Source organism: Taudactylus pleione, unplaced genomic scaffold, assembly GCF_031769625.1.
Source record: "Taudactylus pleione unplaced genomic scaffold, aTauple2 ptg000095l, whole genome shotgun sequence".
NCBI classification, from domain to species: domain Eukaryota; kingdom Metazoa; phylum Chordata; class Amphibia; order Anura; family Myobatrachidae; genus Taudactylus; species Taudactylus pleione.
Genome location: NW_028284497.1, coordinates 843,386 through 864,920, shown reverse-complemented (window position 1 = coordinate 864,920; position 21,535 = coordinate 843,386). Strand labels below are relative to the sequence as shown.

General features: G+C 45.8%; 1 protein-coding gene across 4 annotated transcripts in view; it reads left to right on the top strand.

Annotated features, from left to right (window-relative positions):
* The first annotated feature begins 1,738 nt into the window (after positions 1–1,738).
* ARHGEF40 (Rho guanine nucleotide exchange factor 40) overlaps positions 1,739–21,535 on the top strand; it is a 96,485-nt gene continuing 76,688 nt past the window's right edge. For 3 of the 4 annotated variants that reach the window (XM_088469870.1, XM_088469869.1, XM_088469867.1), the window contains exons 1-4: positions 1,739–2,675; positions 18,088–18,285; positions 19,460–21,194; positions 21,328–21,504. In XM_088469870.1, the coding sequence (XP_088325996.1) occupies positions 2,673–2,675; positions 18,088–18,285; positions 19,460–21,194; positions 21,328–21,504 (2,113 nt within the window). In that variant the 5' untranslated portion in view covers positions 1,739–2,672. The remainder of the gene's footprint in view (positions 2,676–18,087; positions 18,286–19,459; positions 21,195–21,327; positions 21,505–21,535) is intronic. The other variant, XM_088469868.1, reaches the window with a different exon arrangement.

Below are 21,535 nucleotides of genomic sequence, written 5' to 3'. Positions count from 1 at the left end.
AGCGCCAATCAGAGAGAGCAATGTGCCCTGTTGCTTAACAGCAGCCTAGAGAGGGAAGGGAGTCATGGACTGAGCAGGGTCACATCTGAGGCAGACAGAGAGTGAGAGCCTCCAACTAAAAACCCATGAAGACGCCGTGGTGCAGACACAGCAGCCAGGAAGGAGCCAGGGGAGGCATAGCTATCAGAAATTGAGAAAAAAAAACATCTGAACACCATTGAATGATTTCAATTTGATGTTGACAAACATTGGACCGCCACCATCAAATGGTAAAAACACTACCATAGGAACAAAAACATTGATGGTTAGTAACCACTGGATTCCGATGTCCATCCCTTCGCTGAACCTGCAGGCAGATTCCGGCCACCACTCCTCCACCATGAAGTGCTCCCTCTCCAGCATGATGTTCCTGCTCATCCTCACGCCCTCGGTGAACAGGATGCACCTCCATGGAAGTCAGTACTTTTATCCGACATGGGACCACAATGAGGAAGCTCAACAGAAAGCTCAGGAAATACAGGATACATTGTGCAAAGAGGACATTGCTCATTGCCATGTTCAGTAGCTGGGGAAGGGTGCGCATGGAGGCTGCGGAAATATGCACAGGTGCCCCGTCCCCGGGGACATGCTGCAGTAAAATCTTAAGGTAGCTGCAATACAAATCTATCATTCATGATCCTCCTACCCTTCCTAGCACATCCCAGTGGCTGGGCCCTAGCCAGCGGTGGGGTAGCAGCAGTGGGGGATGTGGTGACACTGGTGAGATGCAGGGGGCAAGAGTGAGAAGCAGGGGCTTGTGATGAGATGCAGAGGACTGTGGTGACAAAGCGGTTGTTATGAGACGCAGGAGGCTTGACGAGATGAAATTGGTACTATGCGAAGCTGTGGCGGGTCACTAGTAAATTTATATATGGAAGACAGCACAGCACACTATAGCAACAAAGATAAACTACAACAGTGACCGCTTAAGACACAGCTCCACCTACTGTCCCACCAGTGCAGCCTCTCAAACAATATTCAGCCTGCAGGTGTTGCTATACTGTAAGGGGAGAATGTAATAGCCTGCCCAATGCAGGCATTCCGGCAAGTCTGAATTCATATTTAACACAATATTTAGGATATACAATGTTAATTGTGGTTTTGTGAACCTCAAACATATTACGCATGAATAACATATTACACATGGCGCAAGACGTGCACCCGCGAGCAGATATGCGCTCTGCGTTCACACCTGCGCCTCCATAGGAATGCATAGTGTGATCGCATTGCATGCCATAGCATACCGTGGTGTATTCAGGCGCGGGGATTCGCATGATGCAATGCGTTTGCACGTTTGTGGTGTGATCAGTAACAATGTAACTGTATATAGTCACTGCACATGACTGCAACATACAGTATGTACAATGTCATTTTAAAGCATTATATAACTGCATATGACTACTACATGCAGAGTCTCATCTTTATAGGAACACCAAATTAATATTTCTTAGTGCATGGGAAGTATCTATCTATCTATCTATCTATCTATCTATCTATCTATCTATCTATCTATCTATCTATCTATCTATCTATCTATCTATCTATCTATCCATCCATCCAGAGTGTATTCAGTAAAAGGGGAGGTCTGGTCAGCTAAGCAAAGCCACCAGTAAAGGAAGTGAGAGAGGGGAATCTTATTAGAGTTAGGAGTACATGAGGAAGTTTCTACAGTGTCCGCAGCAGCTGGGCTGGGCTTGGAGCCTGCAGATAGAAGTGCTGAGCGTGTACCGCCGATCAGTGTCTGCGCTGGGCTTGGACTGAGGAGCAGGAACAAGACCTGTGTATAATAACAGCCACATGGACACAGACAATCAGCATCACTCAGCACAGGGTGACACACTGATACCAGCATTCATGACTCCGCTGCTGGCTATCCTTGTGACCCCAGGCATGGAAACAAAGAAAGGATTGTTGCTTCCACTTTCCAGAAAAATCTGAAACATTTCCCTGAATATTTGCATCTGACATGAAAGACTATCAGAAAAAGACGAGAAAAGAATTGCACTTACTGAGACAGACAGAGGAGAGGGAGACAGAAGGGAGAGGGAGAGGAAAGCTAGACACAGGACAACGGGAAGAGAGATAAGGGAAAGAGATAGGAAACATAGGAGGGGAAGTACTTAGAGGAAAGGAAAGAATAGGGAAGGTAGAGAGATTTTTAGCGGAGTTGAAAACCATAAGGTGGCAGATGGGAAAGTGAGAAAGTGAAAGGAGAAATAGGAGATGAAGAAAGATGGTAGATGAGAGAACAGAATGGTAGATAAAGGGTAAGAGTAAAAACTGTGGGAACACTGTGGCATTTAGCTTTGGAAAAGAATAGAGACAGGGCTAGTAAAAGGGAAAGGTATAATAAAAGCAATGAACAGAGACTGCACAGAGAGAACAAATCAGAGCGCAAGAGAGGCGGTGAGGGGAGAAGAGGGGGGCGCTGTGCTCTAGCTCACCCCCTAACAGGTCCCCCAGTGTCAGCTCAGCAGCAGAGAGAGAGAGAGGAGGAGATGCTGCTGCCAGGAGACTGACTTCCACACACAGTGAGACTGCCTGGGACTGTGTCACCGAGACTGCACGACAAGGACACAGACAGCTGCAGAGGCAACCCGCATAGATATGTGACTGTGCATCCGCAGCAAGACATGGTGAGGGTGGCACTGCCCTGTCTGCCACTGTCTCACTCCCTTCATACAAACTGGCTGCCATATAGCTCCTAGAGGGGCATCTGCTTTTTTCTATCACTGCTCTCTGTCCTATGCTCTCACATCCCCCTCTCCCTTATTTCTTTGTCTGTTTCAGTCTTACTCAGAGAATCTGCTTCCAATTAGCACAAATCTGCTTCTCAGCTAAACATACTTCCTTTAGGGAAAACTGTCTTCCCGTGACATGGTCTGGGCTTGCTGTGCAGATTGGGGTGAGGAGGGGTGATGGATGGAGGACTTGGTGGGTAACAGTAACAGTTTAGAATATTTGGGCTGAGAAATAGGGCATGGATGCAGTGGTCCATATTGTAGGTTACCTCCATCAGCTCAGGCTATCATCTACCTCCTTATCAGTTATCTTGCCTTATTACTGTCATTTACTTTGCCTTTTCCCTCATTTCTGCTCCTCTCAGTGGGGCATATTTATTATAATTTGCGGTCTGCCCCAATAATGATTCCTTATCACCGCAATTCACGTGCAATTAGGAATTCTTATTTGCAGGAAGTATCGTTTCTCAGTCGCCAGGATAGGGGCTCCAATGCGATACTTCCTGCTTTGCCACCTTAACGCCACTATTGCACATTAGCTGACACCTGATGGCACATGTGCAAGATGGAGCCACAGGTTAGGATCTCTCCTGAAAAATCTTGTGATCTGTGGGCCTGAATCCAGCAAGGATCGCTTTTGCTAAAGCGTATGCAGATGGCCGATTGTTACGTATTGCTTATGCATCACAGTGCGTGTGCGCAAAGGCACCACTGCGATCGCACTGTGATCACGGAGTTCACTTAGAGCCATTGCAGTATGACTGACAGGCAGTGAGCATTTGGGGGGCTGGTCGGGGAAACGCAGGCGTGCTTGTCAGTTTGAACGCCGTTGCATGAGCGCACATAAATTAGCCTCTGCAATTGCATACGCAGCTTGACCACTCACTGCATGCAACAAGGTTAGAAATTTAGAGGTAAGGTCAGGGCTGTTGTAATTCTGCATGAGGGGTTCGATGGTACTCGATGTTTCCGATGTTTGAGGAGGATTGCAAGGTGACACGGATGTGAGAGAGGGGAAGTGGGCATCTGCATGTTGTCCTTGTGAGCGCTTTGCGATTGCAATTATTAGCATACTTTCACAGCAGACCTGCGTGCGCGATGGCAGCCTCGATCGCATTAGCGTTCCTTGCTGAATCAGGCCCTGTAGCCCATAGGCTACTATATCTGCTGCTAGCCCACCTTGATACATCTTGGCAATACTTAATATTTGCAGGTAATCCCCGAAAATGGGTGTTATGCTGCAAATATACTAATAAATATATTATAAATAGACCCCAGTGTCTCTTTCATCCTGTGTCCTCCTCCCACACTAAGCTCTGTCTCCCTCACATTACTTCTCTGTCTGTCTCCTTTCTTCCCTGCTCTCTCTCCAGGAAGAAATGATCTCACACATTTAATGATTTGCAGCTGGTGTTATGGCTGAGAAAGGACACACACAGACATGCTTGTATACTGAATATTAATACACGAAGCAAAACATAGAACTTTCCCATGAAAATATACACTGGGGCTGATGCAGAACTGATCACAAGTCCATTCGCAGAACATATCTTGCGTCTTTTCACACTGAGCATGCTCTGTAGTTAAGTGTATGCGAGTATGGGCTTTGCAGTGTCGTATGTATTTCAGCCATATGCGACTGAATATGCAGAACTAAGGGGGTCTCTCACATAGGTAAATTCAGAGAGAGCGTGTTGGCGAGCTATGCAGCATGCATAAAGATGCATCTTTTGCACCAGGGAAAAAAACTGGTGCAAATGTGCACTAATAATGATGAGTGATGGGGGCAGCCCGGCCACGAAGAAGCATACAACTTTACATACGGGCATTTAGTTCTCTACACACAACGTGGGTACAAATGTGACTGACTTGTGTTCATCTCTGCATCGGCCTCAAAATGTTGTGCGTATTTATAATACTTTGCGGTAGGTGACAATTTGCTATGTATATATACCATATATTTTTAACCTCCCAATACATACATTCATACAGAATCCTCATACCAGTCTTCATAAAACATACCACAGTCAGTGCAGGATATACTGTATAGGGGTATATTTACTAAAGTGCGGGTTTATATAAGTGCAGATGTTGCCCATAGCAACCAATCAGATTCTAGCTATTTTTTTCTAGAAGGTGCTAAATTAATGATAAGTAGAATCTGATTGGTAGCTATGGGCAACATCTCTACTTCTATAAACCCGTGCTTTAGTAAATGTAGCCCAGTTGTAATACCTTTTCATACACCAAGCACTACAGTAGGTACACCTTTTCTGCATCCTTTTTTTTCCACTATATTAAAACAAAATGAATTTGCTGGTTGAACTAGTGCAAAAGATAGAAAATAGAAAGATATAAATATATGTTTTATTACTTGTGCTGCTCATCTTAGGAAATTTGTTTAATCTTAGGAAATTTGCTATAGGGATTTTTACCCGTAAAGTTGTGGTGATTTTTCACATGCTAGAAGCTGTGGTGAGAGATCTTTGGCTATCTGTATCTTGTGCTTTCTGGGCCCCAAACTTCAGTTCCGTTCAGTAGGTTACTGAAACTTGGACAAAGCTAAAGTTTTTTTTGGCGAGATATAACAGGAAACAGCTGGGCCAGCAAAGTGAGATTGAGATACCAATGGTGCAATAGACTATAATCCAGATACATCTTTGTCTATATATACAAATTCCAGTTACTATTACCTCACACAAGTCTCTCAACACATGCAAAATCCAGTTACATTGTAATGTCTGCATTGAAACACATAACCTTACTGATATATTAACCCAGACCTTCCAACAAGACCCCTTTACCCACTACAAAATGCTCTAGCAAATTAAGTTGAATGATGATCTGCTATATGTTTAGGGATAAATGGTTAATCCTGCTAAAGTTAAAAATGAACTATGTATTGCCTATGGAAGAATGCTACTTCTTACTCCTGCTGCCCCAGCAACCTGTAACAATGTTCTCCTGCACTTCATAAACGAAAGCGAGTAGAGCAATATTCTATTGTCAAGAGAGACAGACAGGGACTGCGGAGGATACTACTATCTTACTAGACTGTGCCACATGCAGCACATATCCCAGGGCCGACTCAAGGCATGTTCGACCAGTGCGGTCGAACAGGGGCGCCACCCAATAGAGGGCGCACCCCTCCCAGCCATTACCGATTTCAGCGGGACAGTCCCGTTTTTCGGGCACTGCCCCGCTGTCCCACCCGTGGGACGAACTGTCCCGCGGGCGGTCGTGATGTTGGGCACCTCCACTGCCACAGCTGTGCGGCGGTGCCGGCCCCTGGGAAGAAGAATGGATGCCAGGACGATTGGCGCGGCATCCATTCAATGCAGGGAGAGAGCTGGGAGCAGCCCAGCTTCTGACGTAGTGCTGGGCTTGCCCCCAGCCTGACGTTAATGGGAGGCGTGCCATATGGGCATGCCACGAATAACGTCATTTAGGGGACATGGCCTATGGTAATTAGGCCACTGCACGCGACTACAGGAGCGACAGTCACCGGACCTGCACAGGGTACGGCAATCCCTGGAGCCGACCATGACCTATCCTGTAACTCAGTGGTCCTCAAACCCGGTCCTCAGGACCCCACACAGTTCACGTTTTCCAGGTAACCTACAGTAGCAGGCGCACAGGTATTACATTATTGGATCCCTCCCAGGGAATAATACAGAAAGATGCCCATAGACCTCTATTAGGCAATGCCATCTATAGATGACATCGCCTACCAGGTATAAGCTCCGTTAAGTTTTCGCTTTCTGGGACTTTACACATTTGTACACCATTTGGTCAGGTATGTTTTTGCCTAAATTGTACACTAATCTCAATACTGTAACACAGGGATGGGAAACCTCGGGCCCTCTGAGATTTTTTCTGCTAGCCTCATCTGGTTAGCAGGGTGCCTAGAATGGCACCCTGCAGCCAGAATCTATGCAGCAGTGCCACCTGGAACCTTCTTAGGGCGCTTCAGACGGTCATACCGCTGCCCTTACAGCTCCCCGAAGCATCCTCTGGTTGCTCTCGGAATAGCTGTAATCACCGGTGATTGTGGCCCCCGCTCCGTGTGGCATCACATGTAGGGGTCTTGGTCTGCACCGGGACCGAAAATAATGTTATATATATCAAAATGGCCCTCGACAGAAAAAAGGTTCTCCACCCCTGCGATTTTCACTATGAATTCGCATAGCGAATTCATTTTGCAATCAAATTAGCAACACGCACTGATCAGTCAGACTGAATTCGCAACTTTTCACTCGCACCTCCCTGAGGGTGAGTGAGAGGTGGAAAGAAAAATCTTTATTTTAAGGTTAAAATGTCGGGACACTGTGATGAACCCCTTGGACACCCCCCTAATGGCTAGTTAGGCATTTGGAAGTTTTCAATTACCTTAATTACTCCAAAAATTACATGTAATGTTTTAGGGTAAAATAAAATAAAAATTCTTTAAATTACCCCCAAATCAACTTTTTCATTTAGGCACCCCAAAATTAATTACAATATTTTTTAAGTTGAAAAATAATTGTTTATATAATTTTATTTACATTTTTCAATGTGCCGTCAAAGTACCCCAAAATCACCCTTTTTCCTACTTTTTTTTGCATTGTTCATTTAATTAGTTTGAGATTAAACGAAAAAGTTTGTTTTTTTATCCTTTTCTTCCATGTAAAAAAAAAAAAAGCACAAATCAGCCATTTCACACCATTTCAAAACCTACAGTAACTGTCTAATGGCTACAAACAGCCGTCTATACGGTCTTGCTAACAAAATTATCCATTATGGGCGTCCAAGATGGTCTCCCCACATTTTCATGCATTTCTCGCAAATCTAATTTGGCAGTGAATTCGCACCCCTCCGCTGCGAGTAGTGCAAAAAGGCATTTTTAATTGGATTGGAGAATTCTCGGGAGCGCGCGAGTTTTAAGAAACAAATTCGCTACTCTCAATTCGCACCTAATTGGATGGAGCCCTATAACTAGGCCTGTGTGAGAGGGGCAGCAGGCCAGGGCACAATCTGAAGAGAAATATTAAAACAACTTTTGGTCGATGGCCTAGGGGCATTATTATTTTGCCCCAGGCGCTAACATTTTTAGTTATGGCTCTCAATTTACATTACAGCTCAAATACAATTAATTTACTCACAAGATTGCTGTAACTGTATCACTTAATTTCTACAAACGCAGGTGAAAATTAACATTTTGTATATGTGTGTGTATATATATACATATATATATATATATATATATACATACACACATATACAGTATATGTATATAGAATTTGTTCAGGCCATTTATTATATTATTTTGTTATAAAAATATCACAAATTTACCAACTAGCTGCAGCTGCAGGGGGGTGGGTTGGCGGGCCCCTATAAGCTTTGGGCCCTTCAGCAACTGCCCAGCAAGCCCAATGGAAGAGATGGCCCTGGGCCTGCTGTCCCCATACACTAGTTTGGAGACCTAAATTTACCAAGCTCCAAAAATACAACATATTTCGAGGGCTTCTTCCGCTCTGCGTGAAATCAAGTTCACTCATGCGCTGTAGCACTGCTGAGTCAGACTCAGCAGTGCTAAGTCTCAACGATACTAAAGTAGCAGTTAAAGGATTAGTGGGGACAGCTGATGTTCAGATCAGCTGTCTCCGCACCAGAGCAATGTTGAATTGCTTCTGTACTCTTAAAAACGTAATTTTCGGGGACCACCCGGCCCCTGATAATTAACATAAGGAATAAGCATGGTGCGTTACAAGCTGCTTTATTTTTACTATGCATTGAGAAGAGTAAAATATGAAACAATTAAAATACTTCCTGAATGTCATTGTTTAGTACCTGTAGGCGAACTAAACCCAGAGAGCAACATTTTCATATATGACTGGATGTATTTTGCCTTCATAACAAACTCTGGGCCTGATTCAGAGCCGGACGCAAGTGGCTGCTCGTTCACTCCGAGCGATGTTTGCCCAACTGCGCATGCGTACGGATCGTAATACGCATGCGCGAACCAGATAGTGCGGCCGAAAATCTTGTGCTCGCAAAATAGCGAATGCCTGCTATTTTGAGTGACAGAATGAGGCGTATGTGGGTGGTAACGGGAAGGTGCTTGAAAACGGGGAGTGGAGATCCGATCGTAGGCGTGCGTAAAGGTCAAAACGGGCGTTTTATGGGTGTGCATAATTAAAACATCAGCGTCATTGACAACGTCACTGAGTTTTTTTTAGCCAGAACTGCTCGCAAAATTGTGGTAGCAAAAACCAACCACAAGAATAGCGAGCAGCTCATACCCTGTTCGATGTACTCGATTAATCTAATAAATAGCGGACATGATGTAGGATGCGAGCGGCCAGGGGACGTAGTTTCCCAAAAAACGACCGCAAGTTTTGTTCGCTCGTTCAGACCAAGAGGCGTGAACAGACCGTAAACAGCGAACGGTTCATTTGAATAGCCACCCCTATTTTCGGGACGAGCGAGCGCAAATAGCGACCGGCTCTGAATCAGGCCCTCTGTACAGTAAATGGACGTGCAGTCAGGGTAGGCATACTCCTGAGATTTAATATAAAAATGATTAGAATAATACAAAGAAGATATGTATAACTTATAAATATCTTCTTTGTTTATTGTAAGAATTTTTATAGTTAACACTCACCAGCTTTGTGGACAGGGGCTGGCTGGCAACTTTTAGCCTGGGGGGCAAATGCATGCAGACGGCCCTGGCAGAGGAGTAGCGTGTAGCCAGGGTGCCCGAAGAATGTGCGTGCTACGGCGCCCCCCCCCCTCAAGTGTTCCAGGGAGGAGACGGGTCCATATGGGATTAATGTAAGGTGAAAATAAAGATTATGGACAGCCCCCTGTCGTAGTGCCCATATGCAGTGCCCCAGTGTGCCACAGGAGAGAACACCCTTATGCAGGCCTCCAGTAGTGCCCCCAGTAGTGATCCCCCCTATGCAGTGCCCCTTGTGCCCCCAGTAGTAAGCCCCTTATATAGTGCCCCCAGTAGTGATCCCCCCTATGCAGTGCCCCTTGTGCCCCCAGTAGTAAGCCCCTTATATAGTGCCCCCAGTAGTAGTCCCCCCTGTGCAATGCCCCTTGTGCCCCCAGTAGTAAGCCCCTTATACATTGCCCCTAATAGTGGTACCCCCTATGCAGTGCCCCTTATATAGTGCCCCCAGTAGCAGTCCACCCCCCATGCAGTGCCCCCAATAGTGGTAACCTTTATGCAATACCCCTTAAATAGTGGCCCCAGTTGTAGCCTCCCCCCTATGCAGTACCCCCAGTATTGCCCTTTATATAGAGCCCCCAGCAGTGGTCCCTTGATGCAGTGCCCCCAGTAGTAGTCCCCTCCCCCTATGTAGTGCCCCTAGTAGTAGTCCCCTCCCCCCTATGCAGTGCCCCTAGTAGTAGTCCCCTCCCCTTGTAGTGCCCCTAGTAGTATTCCTCCCCCCTTGTAGTGCCCCCAGTAGTAGTAGCTCCCCCTTGTAGTGCCCCCAGTAGTAGTAGTCCCTCCCTTGTAGTGCCCCCAGTAGTAGTCCCCCCCTTGTAGTGACCCCAGTAGTAGTCCCCCCCTTTGTAGTGCCCCCAGTAGTAGTAGCCCCCCCCTTTGTAGTGCCCCCAGTAGTAGTAGCCCCCATTTGTAGTGCCCCTAGTAGTCCCCCGCTTTGTAGTGCCCCCAGTAGTAGTCTCCCCCCTTTGTAGTGCCCCCAGTAGTAGTAGTCCCCCCCCTTGTAGGGCTCCCAGTAGTAGCCCCCCCCTTGTAGTGTCCCCAATAGTAGTAGTCCCCAGTAGTAGTAGTCCCCCACCCCCCTTGTAGTGCCCCCAGTAGTAGTAGTAGTCCCCTTATAGTGCCCCCAGTATTAGTAGTCCCCAGTAGTAGTCCCCTCCCCCTTGTAGTGCCCCCAGTAATAGTAGTCCCCACTTGTAGTGCCCCCAGTAGTAGTAGTCCCCTACTTGTAGTGCCCCCAGTAGTAGTAGTCCCCAGTAGTAGTAGTCCCCCATCCCCCTTGTAGTGCCCCCAGTAGTAGTAGTCCTCCCCTTTGTAGTGCCCCCAGTAGTGCCAGACCCTCCCCCCAGTAGACACACGTAATATAAAAAACGAAAACAAAAAAAACACCTGAATCCCCGCTCCCGCCGTCGCCATCCACTCCTCCATCTGTCCTTCCCGGGCCGGGCCGCTCTGCATTATGGGAGAGACGTCATATGACGTCATGACGCCTCTCCCATTGCGGGAGCCGGAAGATGGAGCGGCTCCTGCAGTGGGCGCAGCAGCAGCTAATGAGAGTCTGACAAACTCTCATTGGCTGCTGATCAAACACACAGCTGCCGGAGCCGGCGGCTGTGTGTTTGTCACTTGTGTAGCGCTGACCGAACTCGGTCCGGTCAGCGCTACACACGCGGTGCAGTCTGTGTCACAGTGACACAGACTGCACCGGCCCGCGGCCCGCATGACGCCTCGGCCCGGGGGGCACATGGCACCCTGACCCTCGGCCCAGCCCGCCACTGTTTGTGGAGCTCCCTGGGACTGCAGGGAGGCGAGATGAGGCAGCAACAGCTCAGCCTCACTTCTGTATAGTCAGACACTGCTTTAAGAGCTGGGGGTGGGGCCACACCACAGGCAGTAAGCTGCACAAAAAGAGAGCTAATAGAGGAATGCCTCTGAGTGTGGGGTGTATGTCTTGAGCACTGATGGACACCTTGGATGTGTCATGTGACCAGGAAGTGCACAGCAGTGTTTAGAGATTGAGGACCTCATTCAGAGTCGGTCGAAGCAGCCGTATGGTCGTACGCGACCGATGTTCGCTATACTGCGCATGCGTAAAGTTCGCAATGCGCGTGCGCAAACTAGCCGCTACGATCAGAAATTTCTCTCTCCTTGAGCACAGCCAGGTCGGTAGTTTGAGTGACAGATGGAGGCATTGTGGGTGGTAACAGGGGAAGGTGCTTGAAAACGGGGGAGTGGAGATCCGAACGCAGGCATTCCTCATTATGCGAACGGCGTTTTATGGGAGTGCATACGGATTATGGGAGTGCATAATTAACAAAGTAGCGTCATGGCACATGTGACATGGGAGGTTTTTACACCGACATGATCGTAGAGCTTAAGAGAGGGTATGGTCAACCTTAAGCTCTACGACTAGTGCCGATGGTTCCCGATGGTCTCGATTAATCCTTATATGCCCGGAGATGACGTGCAATGCGTACGAGAAGGGGGCGTATTTTGTTGTCTTCCGACCGCTTCCTCCCCTTGGTCGGCCAACTACCGATCCAAACTTAGGGACGCAACTTGCGAGGGAATCATTTGAATATCCAGCCCCTTTTTCCGTACGACCGTGCGGCCGCTTCGACCGACTCTGAATGAGGTCCTGAAACTCAGTCAGCAGCTGCAAGGGAAGACCCAGTGATGCAGGTAGTGTAGTGAGGGGAGAGTTACAGTGAGTAGGGGGTGAAACAGGCTCCCAGCACTCAGGCCCTGATTCAGAGTCGGACGCTCTGACAGAGCGCTCGCTCTGAATCAGGGCCGTCCCTCTGAATTTAAGAGCGGCCTCCTGGCCGCTCGCATAGCTGTGGGTGACCACCCACAGCTATAGCGAGCGGCCAAAATGATGGTCGCGATGGTCAAGACCATCGCGCCCATCGGGCTTGCGTCGAGACCCTTGCGGTAGGGTCTCGTCTGCCGCAAGCCCTGGAGTGCTTTTGGCTCTATCAGAGCCAAAAGCACTCCCACTGACATCACTAGTGATGTCAGTGGGGCCGGCCCCAGACAGTAGGCGTTCCCATGGGAACGCCTCCGTCTGGGCAGCCACGCCCCAGGCACACCCACCAAAGGGGGCGTGCTGTCACTCACCATCGACAGCACGCCCCCTTTGGTGCGAGACCCATAACGACGGCTCCGTCGTACGCATGCGCACTTGGCCAACAATCGATCCGCTTGCGAGCGCTCAGCGCTCGCGAGCGGGTCTGAATTAGGCCATCAGTCCCATCTCCATGTGTGCCTCACCAGCCATTGACCTCACATCACTGATACAGTACATAACCAATATCGCAGCAAACTTATTACTCTTACTATAGTTTATTTTTTCACATCTCTTAACCCCTAACAATTTAGTCCACATAACTAATATTACTTAACTAATATTTGACTAACAGTATTCATTACAATCCCCATCTATAACCATGACATCCAGCTTCTAACTGTATGTCATAGGTAACCACTAAAGCTGCATACACACACAACGAATTAGTAAATGAACAATTTTCGTTCATGTTTTCAAGGGAAAAATTAATGAAAATCATTTACTAAAATCGTTCATTTACTAAATGTAATAAACGATTTTTTTGAATTACAAACGATTTTTGCATATTCTTACTGAAAATCGTTGAGTTGGTCAGTCTGACTGAACTACAAACGTGAACGCGCATGAACGATAATTGTTCATCGCTTTAACTCAAAAAGTGAATGACTTTTTCAATGATTGAACGATAAACGATATCGTTATCGATAATCGTTCAAAAAATCGTTGTGTGTGTATGCACCTTAACCAGGTCCTCATATATATCAAGTTCATATGGGTCTACTTGCAGAACTCAACAAATCTCTTTGAATGTATTTTCTTGGCTGCTTTGCTTGAAATCTTCTGAAAGTGGTAAGAGTTTATAGAGCTGTCCAACCATTTTCATTGTATCACCTTACACTAAGCTATAGGAAATCTACTTGTTGAAAGACTGGAGAAGCTTCAATGAGAATAAATTGCTGTGGCATTTTTTTTGCTGGAATTTATTAAAGCCTCATACCCTCTGGCATTAATTACATGCATTTAACTGGTGTTTTTAATGCTAATAAAATGCATGTCATTGGGTATGACACTAAAACCATTGTTTCAAAATTATGCCGTTACAAGCATTGTGAAAGAGTTATTTTTGTCTTCTGTTATTTGGGATATATCTTGTTCCATCCGCAGGCAAAAACATTGTAGAAGATACTTGCCTACTCTCTCAGAGTGTTTCTGAGACTCCTGAATCTTGGTGTGATCTCTCAGATTTCCAGGAGACTAGAATAACTTTCCTAATGAAATGGGCCATCCTGGAACTTCATGATGTGATTCAGAGTGAATAGCACTATTAAGTGTGCCCCACTCCAAGGACTCAGCTAGGAGGGCACGTGCCCTGGGCGCCAGAGTTGAGGGGGCGCTGGGAGCACAGCCATAAAGCCCCTGCCGCCACTGACCACCCACTGCAATGTATAATAGTAGCGGTGCACCAGGCACCTTCTCTACTGGAGGCACCGCTGCTAATATACAATACAGAGGGCAGAGCTACAGCTGCCTGCCCCATGCACTCTGCCCCCCTCCCCGTCTACTGACTGGACATACGCCGGGCACGAATCTTTCCGTGGCTGCTGCTAGACACAGCTGCAAAACAACAAAGGTTATCAGCATAGCTGCTCCCGGGAGGCAGGGGAACGATGATGAGGAGGAATGATGAGAAGGAGGAGGAATGATGAGGAGGAGAAAGAGAATGAATGATGAGAAGGAGGAATGAGGTGGATGGGCTCTACCATGGCATAAGTGTATAAGGGGCTCTACCATGGCATAAGTGTATAAGGGGCTCTACCATGGCATAAGGGTATAAGGGGCTCTACCATGGCATAAGTGTATAAGGGACTCTACCATGGTATAATGTGTATAAGGGGCTCTACTGTGGCGTAACGTGTGTAAGCGGCTCTACTGTGGTGTAGTGTGTATAAGGGGCTCTACTGTGATGTAACATGTATAAAGTGCTCTACGATGGTATAATGTGTAAAGTGGCTCTACTGTGACATAATGTGTATAAGTGGCTCTACTGTGGTATAAGGGGTTCTACTGTGACATAACGTGTATAAGCAGCTTTACTGTGGTATAAAGTGTATAAGGGGCTGTTGGCGTAACCAGTATAAGGGGTTCTACTGTATGGCATAATGTGTAATGGGTATTACAATGTGACATAATGTGTTATAAAGGGCATTACTGTAGTGTGGCATAATGTGTAAGTAGCATTACTGTGTCACAAAACCACACCCCCTTCTCAAAAGACCGCCCTCTTTGTTTTTTTGTGTGGGGGTGGGAGCCAAATTACTGCCTTGCCCCAGGTGACAAAAAACCTAGTTTCAGCCCTGCCCCTCCCCCTATCCCACCACTACAATTTCTTGGCTTTGGATGTGTGGCCCCAATGTTGCATGTTGCGTCAGCTTACTGTATGGGGCTGCAAACAAAAATCTAGAGGTGCCATAAGTGTGACATAAAGCTGACGAGGTCACGCACGTCTAATAGAATTGATCCCAAAATTGTTTTCATAATGCATGTTCCTCACATGGGCATATTCAGGTTTTAAGGGGCATATCTACTAATTATCGTGTTTAAGACCAGATAATTAGAATTTCGAATTTGTGGCAATCAGAGATTCACATTTGCCCAAATTTACTAAAAATTACATGCAGGGGGAGGGGTCTCCAAAAGGAGTCCGTTCCTTATGATGTGTACAGAAGTGAAATGACTGCAAAAGCAATAATTTCCCTTCTATAGCAAAAGTCGGGCATGGCCTGCACATGCGCATTCAGCAAATCGCGTGTGACGCACACAGTGTTGGGGAGGGTTCCAGAAGAATCCTCTCCCAGTCATTTTTTTGCAAAATAATAGCCCATAGGATAATGCCAAGCCATCAGATTGCTACTATAGGATAACGCCAAACTGCGGCTGCAGTCGGAAATTGAGGGAGGGTCTCTCCTTCATACATTCGGGGGATTCTTAATATTTGCAGGTATCCCCTGAAAACAGCTGTTTTCAGTGATTATCATGCAAATATTACTTGATAAATAGGCCTTTCCACAAAATACTACATTTTATAGTCACACATTACAAACATTGATATAGGCAATGTATAAAATGCTGCCCCACTTAGTCCAAGATATCTGAGACACGGCGCAAATGATGTGATTCCTGATATATGCAGGTGAGCTTCAATTTCACCAAAGCCCAGTGGGTTACAGAGCAAGATGCCCTCTTTTTCAGAGGAGCAGAAGCTTGCACCATCTAATAAGAGCTAATGGAGCAAGGGCATTCCATGCTAAGGTTATTTTCATTAAATAAAGTTGCAAAGAATATGCATTCCTAGGGAAGCCAAATTGCTTATTTTTAAAGACAAGCATTCTGCACCTTCCAGTTGCAGTCTCAATGTCATCTTTCTCATATTTAATGTAAGTAATAGAGATAAACCAAGCAGTATTTTTTGGGGAAAAGCATATCATACACAAGGTAGGGGGCTGGTGTAGTTCATGCTGATAATAATGACGGCTACATGACCAAGTCTAAGGGTACAGACCCTGTCTGTCTGTCTGCCCCTCCCCTTTAGAATGTATGCTCTCACAAGCAGGGCCCTCGTCCTTCATGTGATTCTCCTACCCTTACTTATACCATCATTTACTCCTAACTACACATAACAGTAAGATTATAGCAAAAGTACAGGTTGCTTATAAATTGGAGAAACTGGGAATTCCTCACTCACCTTCAGATATACAGATGGCAGTGGCGTAACTACTGCCCCCGCAGCCCCCGCGGTGGCTTGGAGGCGCCGGGTAGCTTGGGGGTGACGGTGGCAGTGGTTACGCCACTGCAACTGTGAGCGCTGGCCTCTGAAATGATCGGAGGCTAAGGAAGCCTCCGATCACTTCAGAGGCCAGCGTTCCCAGTAATGCAGTGCGCGGGTGACGTCATGACGTCACCTGCGACCTGGGGAACCTGCGCGGCCGCGTCTGCTGGATCTATTTAGATCCAGTCAGCGCGGCAGCGGGAGAGAGAACGCGGATGACAGCGCGCAAAGTCAGGTAAGTGAGGGAGGGGGGGGAGGGAGAGGTTTGGGGAGGCCACAACTACAGGAGAGGCCACAACTACAGTGGGCACTACTAAAAGGTGCACAACTACCGAGGGCACTTCTAGAAGGGGCACAACTACCGAGGGCACTACTAGAAGGGGCACAACTACAGGGGGCACTACTAAAAGAGCCACTACTAGAAGGGGCACAACTACAGGGGGCATTACTAAAAGGGGCACAACTACAGGGGGCACTACTTTAATGGGCACAACTACAGGGGGCCCTGCATAATTGGCACTACTACAGGGGGCATTGCATAATGTGCACTATTACAGGGGGCATTGCATAAGGGGCACTTGCTACAGGGGGCATTGCATATGGGGCACAACTACAGGGGGCACTACTTTACTGGGCACAACTACAGGGGGCCCTGCATAAAGGGGCACAACTATGGGGGGCCCTGCATAATGGGCACTACTACAGGGGGCATTGCATAAGGGGCACTATTACAGGGGACATTACATAAGGGCACTAGTATAGGGGGCATTGCATATGGGGCACAACTACAGGGGGCACTACTTTAATGGGCACAACTACAGGGGGCCCTGCATAATGGGCACTATTACAGGGGGCATTGCATAAGGGGCACTATTACAGGGGGGCATTGCATAAGGGGCACTAGTATAGGGGGCACTGTATAAGGGGCACTAACTTGATACACGCAGTTTACAGGTTATAAACTATGTTCCCAATAATCTGGTTCTACACGGACATAAAATCTGTGCAACCTGTCTTGAGCTGAGGTGACAGACTGGCAGGAGCAGAGAGGAGGGTTGGTGAAGTAGATCTGTCAGGGTGGGATGTAATGGGCATTACTGTTTGGCATAATGTGTATTTGGCATTACTGTGTGCACAATGTGCTATTAGGGGCATTACTGTGTGGCATAATGTGTTGTATGTGGCATTACAGTGTGGCATAATGTGAAATAGGTGCATTACAGCGTGGCATAAATTTGTTATAAGGTCATTACTGTATGTCATTATGTGTTATACGTGGCATTATTGTGTGGCATGTGTAAGGGACATTGCTGTGTGGCATAATGTGTTGTAAGGGGCATTCCGGTGTGGCATACTGTGTTATAAGTGGCATTACTTAGTGTGTCATAATGTTAATGATATCGTTCAGCGGCTGTGCTCAATGTCATGAATGACATTGAGCACAGCCTACCGGGGACACACTAAACGATATCGCTCAGGGAGCATATCGTGTAGTGTGTACGCACCTTAACTCTGTTTTCACAATTTAATTCTACTTATTTGTTTTTTTCTTCATGTGTTTAAATTTGCTTTGTGGCTCCCTAACCCTCCCCTCCTCTCCCCTATTTTTTTTCTGTATCCCTATCCCTTATTGTATACTTATAAAAAAAAAAAAAAATGTGTATAAGATGATGTATAGAATATGTGTGTTTTTCAGACCCCTCAATCTGTGGAGGATTGCCTGCAGAGTACTCTATCATCGCTATACCCTCCCTTTGAGGTGACCGCTCCAACACTCCTGACCCAGGTGTTCTCTGTGCTAGAGAGGACATATCGTGAGGACCCACTGAGATATACTCTTGAATTTCTCATACCAGCCAAGAGAATCCTGCAGAATGTACAACACCAGGCTTGTGTAAGTGCTCAATTCCTAGTCATTACATTACAGCAGGTCACCTGTTTTATATAAGTTGGTTGGTTGTTCAGCACCTTGGTGAATCCTATCAAGTTCTAATACCCTGCTTTTTAGTTCACTTGACCTGAGGTGCCTTGTCATTTTTTTATATTGTCTGTTTTTGTTTTTTTTTCTTTTTTTTACAGAAAATCAGGACAGATCTCTGACATTTATCAATAGGTCCCTTTGTCTAGAAATAAGGATTATTTTTTTATCAGCAATATATTGCAACAATTACAAAATTCCCTCACAACTACCAAAAAAATATTACTGGGGCAGCTGAATATTGAGTGTTTCTGGCCTGGAACTATCAGGCCTAACTTCCCGCTTTGCCAGTCCAGTCTTTACAGATATGTACATACAGTACATGATGGTACATGATTCTGCTAGTCTGCTCACAAACACAGTGGAACTAGAAGCCCAGATTAGATCCTCTGAAAAAAAAAAGTTAAAATAGACAATATTTAAAAGTTTTCACATATTAAAACATTATTTATTCAAAGAATTAGGCATTTTTCATCTATTATCACCATACTGAGATAGCGATCACAGAGGATGTGTCATGGCATAACAGTACCACTGCAATACTTATGAAATAAGCTTCCCTATGCAAAGGCTGTGTTACAGATGGTGATAACCATTTCATGTATTTAGCATATCAAGAAGCCACAGACTTTTCACCCATTGATAAATCAGTCCTATTCTTTGTTCTCTATTTTTATGCCACATTTTGCTTCCTTTAAGATGCAAATGCACTGAAATATCTGTATAACTATAAACATAGTCTAATGGAAAACTATTCCAAAACAGCTTTGGTCTGAATACTGAGCAATGCGTCCCAGTCTGTTATCACTGTCCTAACTTCTATATTATTTATTTTGCCATCATGACTTCAGTTCAGTGAGGACTCTACCCTCTCTTTCACCAATCTGCACTGGGTACTTATATCATCATACAGTATCTTAAACAGTACGGACAACAAAAACTTAAAGCTATTTAGTTCCAAGCTCTTTTCAAACATTGCAAAACATGAGACAATGCAGTACTTCCTCGTCCTTTTGTCAGAAGACCATAAGTAGTTATCATATTTCTGTTTCATTTATTCTCTGGCAACATTCTTTTTTTTTCTTTGCAGTCTCAATATAGTGGGTTTCTGTTCTTCCATGAAGGATGGCCTCTCTGCCTTGGTGAGAAGGTCCTTATTCAACTTTCTTCCCTTCCCTGGCACTTTCTGAAGACTGGAGATTTCTACTTGCAAGTGGTGCCATACTTGGAATGCTCTCCAAGACTTGTACTTAAGTGCCTTTCCCAAGATGGCAGCGGTGTCCAGGAGATTGTGGTGCCCGAATCCTCCCATTCATTTATTTTCTCTGCTGAATGGCTTAATAGTATCAATAAAGACCGTAGCTCAGTGCGTCTTGAAAATTGTCTAGCGTCCGTGGAAGAAAAAGTCCTTAGACTACCATGGTCTGAAGTCATTTATCCCCGTTTTATCCACAAAGAAGGCTTCATCGTGGGAAGGAGATGCCCTCCATGTCCTATTATGCCACCTCTGGAGTGCCGAAGTCCTGGTGATGGAGGTATCACAATTGGAGACTTGGTGGACCCCAAAATCAGCACTCATCTGTCAAATAATCAAGAATTTATTGAGAGCTGGAGAGAAGGTGCTGTCTCACCCTTATTGGGTTCTCTTTCTGGCTCTGCAACAGACTCTGTAGAAGGGGAATATGTGGAATTAAGTCCTCCGAATCCTGGGTTATTAGAAAAATCAGAGAGTCCTAGAGGCACATGGGCTTCACGAGCAAAGACTGCTCCAAGCAGGAAAGGTAAAAAGAAAGGACACCAGGCTTGGCTGCACCAGAGGAAGCCAGGAAAAGTAGGTTCTTTGAGCACTTTAAAGGGAAAGTCTCAGGAGACATGGGACAATAGATCTTGCACATCAAATGCTGGAGTAAAAACTAAGTCTGCAGCAGAGGGTCACAGTTATTGGGATGTTGATACAAGAAACTGTTCTACGGAGATTGATGTGGTGGCTGAATGGAGAAAAGGTTTACATTGCCTTCAGAGACAAGAAAGAGACATATTTTCAGAGAGACAGATATGGGATTCTTCTGAAAGACAAGTATGGAATGATAAGGACTGCTCAGAGCAACACAGTGAGGTATCTTGGGGAGCTGAGAGAGCTGTAACTAAAGACAGTTCTCAGGGAGATGACAATTTAACAAAGGCACTTAAAGAATGCTCTTTAAAAGTTGATATTCCTAAAGAAAAAGAGAATGTACTAAAAGGCGCTGGAGACATTTCTGATGACTGCCAAACGGTTTCCCCTGGAGACAGCTTACAACCATCTCAAAAGAGACACAATGAGACATCCAGAAATAATAATATAATTTCTGTTGTTGATTGCCAAACTGACTGCCCATTAGACTTTGTAAAACAGCTACTTAAAGAAACCAGACAACCAGTGGATACACATGGCAAAACCTGTCATTCAGGAGACTCTTCGCTGACCAGGACAAGCAGAACATGGGCAGATGGTCAAGAAACATCAAATGTACCAAGAGAAGAGGATAATGCTAGTGAGGGCTTAAATGTGTCATCTAATGAGACAAAACCTCACCCAGGAAAAGGAAAGCATCATGTTTGGGGTCAGGGCACTGAAATGTCCCATAAGACTGGTCGGGGAAGAAGAAAAAAGAGGAATAAGAGGGGGAGGGGACCTATAAGGGTAGATGCAAGGAAAGGAATTCACAAGGTGGAACAGCCCAAAACTAATGTTGAGCAAGAGGGAATTGAACCTGCCACCCGATCCAAAGGTGAAGTGGAAATGAACAGAAATGATCTGGAGATAAATGACCAAAAACTATCTGGTGAGACATGCACAGTATAGCTGTGTATAATTATCATAGTGTATAAATGGATGCATAGAAATAAAATAATTAATCTTTGTAGAGTCCAAAATAATTCCTGAGCCATTATATTGTCAGCTTTTTTCTTTGTTAGCAGATGCCACACCAGCACCCAGCGAACTGGAAGAACCATCCACCTTGGCAGATACGGAACCAGAGCCATCACTTTCCCAGAGCACTTTGCTGCAGTCATCTTGTTTTTCAGATTTCAAGTGTCTCCATAGAGATGCTAATTGGGACATATTGGAGTCTGAAGTAATCTGCTTGACTGGTAAGAAGTATTTTTATGTTTTTCTTATTGT